The sequence below is a fragment of the Podarcis vaucheri genome, assembly GCF_965113315.1.
Source record: "Podarcis vaucheri genome assembly, chromosome: 2".
Lineage (NCBI taxonomy): Eukaryota > Metazoa > Chordata > Lepidosauria > Squamata > Lacertidae > Podarcis > Podarcis vaucheri.
The window spans coordinates 92,196,163-92,205,616 of NC_138760.1; the positions used below are offsets into that span (position 1 = coordinate 92,196,163).

A 9,454-nucleotide genomic window follows, 5' to 3' on the forward strand; every position below is an offset into this window, starting at 1 on the left:
ACACTATTTTTCATTGTCACTAAAATATGCAGAACTGGAATTCACCAGAACATTTTATGGACACTTATTAAAAAAATCTGGTGACAAGAGTTCTGAGAGATCTCTTGGACAAAATTAGTGCAAGGCCAGCATGTTCCAGTGATGTCACTAGGGCTGTGTACACATTGTACTTTTGTACAATGCACATTCTTTCCTTTAAAGAATTCTGATCACAGTAGCTTACCCCTTGCAGAGATACCAACAACCCATTAAAAAAACTATAATGCCTAGGATTCTTTGCAAGGAAAATTTGCTTCAAATGTGCTTTAAAGGTATACTGTATACTCAGCCTAGAGCATTCCTGAATCCAGATGGGAGTCTTTGTGAAGATGCCTAATTGCAGAGATAGTGCTGGTACAATAATAACCCTATCTCTCCAGTACAGTTATTTAAGGGAGACAGTGGAGATCTCATCCTCACATTTGTTATACATTCATGCACTTATCCCATATTTTTCTGTCTATAAGACACTCCAATGTATAAGACGCCCCTATTTTGGGAGACTCCAATTTAAGAAAATGGGGGGGGGGGAGATACTATCCATGTATAAGACAAGCCCAGACTTTGAACATTATTTTAGAGTAAAAAAAACAACCATAGTCTTATACACAGAAAAGTAAGGTATATACATATACAGAGGTAGCTCAGGTTAAGTACTTAATTCGTTCTGGAGGTCCGTACTTAACCTGAAACTGTTCTTAACCTGAAGCACCACTTTAGCTAATGGGGCCTCCCGCTGCTGTTGCGCTGCCGGAGCATGATTTCTGTTCCCATCCTGAAGCAAAGTTCTTAACCTGAAGCACTATTTCTGGGTTAGCGAAGTCTGTAACCTGAAGCGTATGTAACCTGAGGTACCACTGTACATACAATACATAGTGTATATACTGTACATCAGGGTGGGCCAAGTGGACTGCAATTGTACTTCAACACAGACCCCATGGGCCACACACTGCCTTGTCGTGGGGCGGGGGGGGGGAGCAAGGCCCAAATTTGACACCTCCCAACTATCCCCACGCTCCCTTCTCAAAGCCGGCTAAGCAAGGCACTGGGCCATGGAAAGGAGGCACAAGGCTCTGGCAGGGTCCTAGAGCCACCCCACCTCATTCCCAAAGCCCAGTGCCTTGGTTACCCAGCTATGGGAAGGCAGTATGAGGGCTGTGGGGTGGGGCATCAAATGTTGCTGAGGGCCACCCAAAAAGGCCTTGAGGGCTGCGTGTTGGACTGACCTGCTATATAATTTAAACATTGCTACGTAATTAACAGTAACAGTCACCATCGTCCCTGGTGCAAAAAGCCTCTGGAAACAGCTGATAATCCAGCATTCCACAGTAAATATTTAGGAGCCCTGAAAAACCACATTTTCCATAATTCCTGGTGCCTAGGTTGCTGCCATGTCAATGTCCTGATTCCAGGGAGCGAGAGGCCTTGCAAAGAGGCCTTTCTGTTACCATGGACATCACAAGGTAAGGGGTAGGCGGAGGAAGCAGTTTCAGTTCAGGGATACATTGGCACCAGGCAAACGCATTACAAGCCAGACTTGAACTTTAGTGGAGTTTTGTCTCAGCTTGTAATAAACTGGAAGTGTTGACTCTTCCGTTTACCATTATGAGCCCCATAATTCTGCACTCACATGTCATCGCTATTGCTAACAACGGTTCTCAGCGTTATGAGACACAACCTTTGGATATAGTACAGTATGAAAACCATGTATTTTTTCCGTCCCTGCTTTTGATTACTAGTTGTTTTTAAGTCCCATTGTCAGCATTCCTTAGTGTTAACTGTTTTATCACTTGGTGATCTGCCTTCTTTCTTTCCTTCTCTCTCTCCAGGAGATTCATCTTAGTGAATGACCCAGTTGGAGTACCTTCTACTCCGCCTTTGAGCCCACTGGAGAGCAGGTTACTCAGTGCTCGTTTCCCTAAACAGAAAGAAAAGATTCTGAATTCTCTCTTCACAAATGTGCAGGAACCATTCTAGGCTTCGCTTTTATTTTCAGCAGCTTTGTCTTAGTGAATGAGATGCCTTCATCATCTGCTCCTTCTGTGGGTCCATTGCACACAGCTTTCTTCATTCTTTTCTCCCAAACTTGTGGGCACAGTGATGTCTCGTTTCATATTATTTGAACTGGTCTCCAATATTGGTTAGCCAAGTAATAACACCATATTCCAACCCTCAGTTAATTTTGCAGTACGAGTTATTTTTATGATGGGCTGTTTGTTGCTCTTAATTGATTCTTACTTGGATAGTTCATAAATTATTTTCCTCCGCATCAAGCACTATTTAGTAAATAAGTACTAATGGCCAAATGGAAAACATATGAATTACTACTTATATGAATAACTAATGGAGTTAAAAGCCAGATATCTGATTTGTGCAAATGTCCATAGCCTATGGTTGTGAGAAATTTTGTTTTCCTGATAGAATGAAGTACTACGCTTTCGTTGATGTCAACCTCATTTGGGCTTTGGGTGAAACTCCCAGTCCTTCCTTACAAGGAATCCTGTTCTCTTTCTTCCACTCATCTTCATGCAAGAAATAGAATTAGCGCCTTGCAAGGGGCATTACAGGAAGCACTGTAAGTCTCACCCAAAGCTCAAATGAGTTGTTGTTTTTAATTTGCAAGTAGACTTTGAGCAACTATTGGCATGTCTATGACTGTCACCACCACATCTTTTTGGGCTGTCCATTTGGCAACCTGGTGATCCATTGAAGTGGATGCTGTTTCTCCTTCTTGAAGACAAATTGGTAACTACATGAAGGATCCTTGTTGCTCCTGATAAATTCTGATGTGTAGCATCATTCAGAATTTATTCATCCATGTTGATACTAATGGAGATAGTTACCTTATGAGGATTCTTCTAACTCAAAAATAGTTTGAAACGTCAGCTGTCACACTACTCAAGTCTATCTAATTGGGTTTCCTTCCCTCTGGAATCCTGATTTTGAGGGAGTATTAAGGACCACTGGGTTCTGACTCTTAAGACACCTTAATATATGCCAATTGAAGTGGTACAAAGATGGTGTAGCTTGCAAGTTTCAGAAAGAACACAGAACTCATATAGTTAACCCAAAGATTAGCTATTGAAGCTACTATATCTAAAAACTGAGGCAGGAGTAAAAGTATAGTAACAGGACTTAGAAACTAAGGTTTGTCCTAAGCAAGCTTCTTTGCTATTTCCACCAGAGAAAGTCAGTATAATTTTGCTAAATAAAAAAAATGAGATGCATGTTTAAAAAGCTTTGATCAGTATTTATCTTTTCTGTGTACAAGACCATGTTGTATGCTAAGCATTTGGCCAGTCTTTGAGCTCTCTTCCAGATGCAGTTCAATATTTCTGGTTGCTATATATCCTAGATACTCAAAACACACACACACACACACACACAGAGAGAGAGAGAGAGAGAGAGAGAGATTAGGGCTGGCTTTACCCTAAAGTAGCATAACGTGATTACTTCAGGCCACAGGATCCAGATGGGGCACCACTTTTCTACCCCTATGTATCCTCAATAAAATGAACATTGTGTTGTTTTTATCTCTCACTTCAAGTGTGCACTGAAAAACATTTTCCTTGGTTTCTCTTCAGCAACAAACACTCTTCTTATTTCTTCCTAAGCTGGAACATCTTCCAGAAGCCTGGAATCTCTAAACAGGATTCAGCAGTATGTTTTCAATTATTCTGTGCCTATATATATATATATATATATATATATATGCTTTCGTAGATTTTCACGGGTACAGGAATGCAGGTTTTGGTGTCTTCGGGTGTCTTCCCGTGTAAGAGTCGGGGTGTCTGTGCGACGTTTCGACGAGGTCTCACTCGTCATCTTCAGGCTGGTGCTTTCGGCCTCCCGTTGCCCCTCCCACTCGCAACCCGCTGAGCAAAGACCCCCCGGACACCCCAAACTGTCCGCCCCTCAGCGAGTGATCTCCAAGGTGCACCTTGGAGATCACTCGCTGAAAAGCAGACAGCCCGAGGCATCCAGAAAGTCCCCGCTCAGCAAGTTACGAGTAAGAAAAGCAACAAGAAGCCGAAAGCACCAGCCTGAAGATGACGAGACCTCGTCGAAACGTCGCACAGACACCCCGACTCCCACACGGGAAGACACCCGAAGACACCAGAACCTGCATCCCTGCACCCGTGAAAATCCACGAAAGCAAACATATATATATATATATATATATATATATATATGCCTTCGTAGATATATATGTGCCCGTGAGGATCTACGAAGGCATATATATATATATATATATATATATATATATATATATATATATATGTTTGCTTTCGTGGATTTTCACGGGTGCAGGGATGCAGGTTCTGGTGTCTTCGGGTGTCTTCCCGTGTGGGAGTCGGGGTGTCTGTGCGACGTTTCGACGAGGTCTCGTCATCTTCAGGCTGGTGCTTTCGGCTTCTTGTTGCTTTTCTTACTCGTAACTTGCTGAGCGGGGACTTTCTGGATGCCTCGGGCTGTCTGCTTTTCAGCGAGTGATCTCCAAGGTGCACCTTGGAGATCACTCGCTGAGGGGCGGACAGTTTGGGGTGTCCGGGGGGTCTTTGCTCAGCGGGTTGCGAGTGGGAGGGGCAACGGGAGGCCGAAAGCACCAGCCTGAAGATGACGAGTGAGACCTCGTCGAAACGTCGCACAGACACCCCGACTCTTACACGGGAAGACACCCGAAGACACCAAAACCTGCATATATATATATATATATATATATATAGGTTTTAATATATTTTTCCCTCCTAACATTTAGTTTTTATGGGATCATCACTTACTCTAAAGGCCAAACTAGACATGGCTGAAAATGTATCATTGTACTTAACGTGTGGCAACATAAGATGCCCTCCCACTGCAAAAAGTAACCTCAAATGAGCACTTTTAATAAGGTCCATTGCAGTCCCTCCCTATCTGATGTGATCCCCTCCCATCTGCTTTTTTGCATTTTTTTGAAAGTGAATGTTAAGTGCAACTTCCCAGCTGGCCTTAGGTTTAGGGGAGCTGCATATCTTAAATTTAAATAACTTTTAAAAATTGCTACCAATTTGTATTTATTGTGAATTTCCCTATCCGCTTGAACGTAATAACTTGGTTAAGGGGCCAATCTTTCCCCCAGCTGCTGAACCCTATTCTCCCTTTACTGTTGGCATTCTCCCTATGCACTGAGAGCTCTCCATGATCTATGGGGCACATGAAGGAGGTGCTGGATTCAGGGCTGGATTTAGGTTTGATGAGGCCCTAAGCTACTGAAGGTAACGGGGCCCTTTATATGTCCAGCTGTCCTTTGTCAACAACAAACTGTTGCTGTTTTTTGTGTTGAATATATGCTATATGGTAATTTATGGACCTAATAGGTATCTAAAGCCATTTGCACATAACAAAATATGTATTTTATCAAAGTAATTGTTGAACTGAAATACAGTTAAGAAGAAGTATATCAATAGTGAAATACTTTTAAACTTTTTGGGGTCCCCAAGAGAGTAGGGGCCTAAGCTATAGTTTGTTTAGCTTATACGTAAATCCGGTACTGGCTGGATTAGACCTAACATTATATTCCCCTATTTTGCAGAGCTGCGTTTTCTTCTCGGGTCATTTTTCAAAACCTTGCATCAGTTCTCAAAACAGCAGCACATTCAAACTTTAAATGCTGTGCTATTTCAAGCACAACTTGAGGCACAGAGGTTATAATTTGCTTTACACACACACACACACACAACCCTCTACTCTATCATGACACTGGTTGCATTTAGTTAAAGCTCTGAAGAAAGCACATATGCATTCCTTGTTTTTTAAAAAGCAGCTGGGCAGTGTCCAATATTGCTAAGGAAAACTTTGGCAGTGCTGAATCCTCCTGGACAGCATTGAATCCTCTTTTTTATTTCACTCTAAATGGCAAGACCTTTGAACAGCCAAAATGTCTTCATAGGTGAAGGCAAGTGCAAAGCAACCTGGAGCAAGAGACTGTGACAGCCACCCCCAGCCTAGTACCCTCTAGATGTTCCTGAACTACAACTCCCATCATTCCTGACCATTGGCTGTGCTGGCTTTGGCTGGTGGGAGTTGTAAGGCATTCCAGGCAGGAGGATATTTTCAGAAGAGATGCTGGAAGGAAGCTGAGTGGTTCCTCAAGTCATATACTGAGCCATTCCTTGCCTTAAAGCAGGGACAGGGAACCTGTGGCCTGCCAGCTGTTTGACTACAACTTCCACCATCCTTGACCATTGGCCCGGCTGCCTGGGGCTGATGGAAACTGGTGTCCAACAAGATCTGGAGGGCTGGAAGTTCCCCCTCCCCGCATTAAAGGAAATAGGAAAACAAGATGCAGTGGGCAGGTTTACGTCATGGAAAGCCTTGATTATTTGGGACAGAAAGTTATGCAGATAGTGTTGGAAATGAGCAATAAAAAGCCTCGCCTCCCCCTTTAAATGTTCTTAAATGTCTACATGCTGGGCGCTTTCCCTGCGTGACTAAAGCAGGAGAATGATATACCACTCCTAAAGCTCAGAATACCAGCAAGATTATTCTCTCCACTTACCTCCAGTTTTGGAAGCCCTCCTAGGGGTTCTTTTCTTCCATCTATAACCTATTTGCTTTTCTTCTCCAGCCTGCGAGTGTCCTTAGAGATATAGGCGAACATGATTTCCTGGCTTTCTCAGCGGGTCTCTCCCTCTCACTGCCGCCACACACATGCACTCGGTAGCAGTACTTGTGGTGGAGCTGAGCTCCCCCCTTAAAAACTGCCATCCTTTGCTGCATCCCTAGATGGGCCAGATTGCAACTTGGTCAGTTTCACTGGTGTAGCTGTGGGCCCTGGCCTTGCAGCAGCAGCTCCATCATCCCATCCAGGAAAGCAGCAGTAAAGTTGGTATCAGGGAAGATGGCTGTGCCCCATGACACAGGCCTCTACTGTGCACACTTCTGCTGCATCGCTGTCACATGCTACTGTCCAACAAAGCCTAAAATACATTTGGCATGCTGGTCTTGTCACTAAGTGCCGAAGTCATTGCTACAGATTTTCCCCCCTTTGTTTGCATGCTTGGTCAGTAGTTTAGGAGACAGAAATAGAGAAAAGGGCACTTGGAATTGCTATGTCTGCTCATATCACTAATTCTGTGTGCCTCAAGTTATGTTGACCTAGCCTTGAAACTGCTGGTAATCACAGAGGACTGGGATGTAGTAGATATGAATAAGAAGACTACTCTTCTGTGGGTTGGTGTCTCGTTTTGAGTCAAAACAGAAGTCATTTAAAACATTTTTAAAGAGCTACAGTTTGGTAGATTTCCCACAGAGGTTTATTTTTCTTCTTCTGTTAACAGTCTCCTAACCAAAACCACTGGCTGGAGCCTAAAGGGGAGGGTTATTTGATCTAATACACTAACCTTCCAAAAATTATGCTACCTGTATCAAGACTGGCAAAGCACCTGGATGGATGGGTGGGGATGAAATGGTCAGATATATTGAAAGAGAGTACCATTTCATTTTTCTGATATATACCGTATATATATATCACTCCTTTCATCAGTAAAGTTCTTTTATTTATGAGATTTCTCTCCTACCCTTCATCACAAAAGTTTGAAGGGCTAGTCACAACAATGTAACATGCAGCCTAACAATAACTTACAATTAAAGACATCACTGTACACCTATCAGCTATATAACCCCCAATACACTCTAAAGGAAGGCCTATGTAAAGGAGTGTGAGTCTGACACACTCTGTCCCGAAAGCCAGCTGGGCCAAAGAGCTGCATATTGGTATTTATGCTGCTCTCGGTCATTGATAACCGCGAACAGCACACAGATGCTGATCGGGTTTAAAGTTGGAGAAAAGGGATGCAGGAAGAGTCTGGAGTCTAGAGGGGAGGGACGAATTGGTAAATGTGCCTCTTCAAATGCACGTCCTCCAAATGGCTTCTAAGTAAAGTGTGTGTCAGTAGATAAAGGTTCTAGCATGGGCACCCCCAGATCGACATTCTCTTTTTTTTTTTTATAATAATTTTTATTACATTTTTTACAGAAATAACAAAGAGATCAAAAAGTAAGAAGAAAAAAAAAAAAAAGACCAGAAAAAAGGAAAAAGAAAAACGACCATTTCGATAACTCATTTCAAATTTCCATTGGACTTCCCCCATCCCTCGCAGAATGCATTTCTTAACAATAAATTTATCAGCAAATTATATCCTTATTTCGTATGTTTCTTTCTATTTTCAATTACAGTTTAAATTTAAATCTCTTGATCAATATATACTCTGAGCAATATACCATAATATCGTTTTTACCCATTTAAACCTTGATTCTTTCATAAATCTTGTCAAATTTCATAAATAATTAAGTTTTGTTACTGGGGCTAGATTCCCAATCACACGACATCTTTTGTTTCATATAACTTATAATACTTTTGCAAATAGTCTTTAAATTTTTTCCAGTCCTCCTCCATTGCTTCTTCTCCCAAGTCTCGAATCCTTGCAGTCATCTCGGCTAATTCCATGTAGTTCATCAGTTGCGTGTGCCAGTCCTCCAGTGTGGGCAAATCTTGGGTCTTCCAATGCTTAGCGATAAGAATTCTTGCTGCTGTTGTAGCGTACATAAAAAAAGTTCTATCCTTTTTAGACACCTTCTGGCCGACAATGCCCAGAAGGAAGGCCTCTGGTTTCTTGGGAAAAGTGTACTTAAACACCTTTTTTAACTCATTATAGATCATTTCCCAGAAGGCCTTCAGTCTTGGGCAGGTCCACCAGAGGTGAAAGAATGTTCCCTCAGCTTCCTTGCATTTCCAACATTTGTTATCGGACAAATGGTAAATCTTAGCTAGCTTAACCGGGGTCATGTACCACCTGTATACCATTTTCATAATGTTTTCTTTCAAAGCATTACATGCAGTAAACTTCATACCGGTGGTCCATAACCTTTCCCAGTCATCAGACATAATATTATAACCAATGTCCTGAGCCCATTTTATCATTGCTGGTTTAACTGTCTCATCTTGAGTGTTCCATTTAAGCAGCAAGTTATACATTCTCGATAATAACTTGGTCTTTGGTTCAAGCAACTCTGTCTCAAGTTTCGATTTTTCCACCTGGAAACCTGTTTTTTTGTCTAGCTTAAAAACCTCATTAATTTGGGCATAATGCAGCCAATTTTGCACCTTATCCTTTAGTTTTTCAAAGCTCTGCAATCTCCAGTTACCTTCAATATTTTCTATTATTTCCCAATATTTCGGCCAATAAGCCTCCATATTGGTTGTTTTCCGAGCTTTGGCCTCTATTGGTGAGATCCACCTCGGAGTTTTGCTTTCCAATAAGTCTTTGTATTTTTTCCAGACCATATATATTGCTTTTCTGACAATATGGTTTTTAAACATTCCATATGATTTACCCTTGTCATACCACAAATACGCATGCCAACCTAACGAATT

The 9,454-nt window shown here is 42.0% G+C and overlaps 1 protein-coding gene across 1 annotated transcript in view; it reads left to right on the plus strand.

Moving 5' to 3' along the window:
- LOC309524578 (uncharacterized protein) overlaps nt 1–2,214 on the plus strand; it is an 86,104-nt gene extending 83,890 nt beyond the window's left edge. The window contains exon 34 of the mRNA XM_082209247.1: nt 1,869–2,214. Coding sequence (XP_082065373.1) covers nt 1,869–2,016 — 148 coding nt within the window. The 3' untranslated portion in view covers nt 2,017–2,214. The remainder of the gene's footprint in view (nt 1–1,868) is intronic.
- Nucleotides 2,215–9,454: the final 7,240 nt, after the last annotated feature.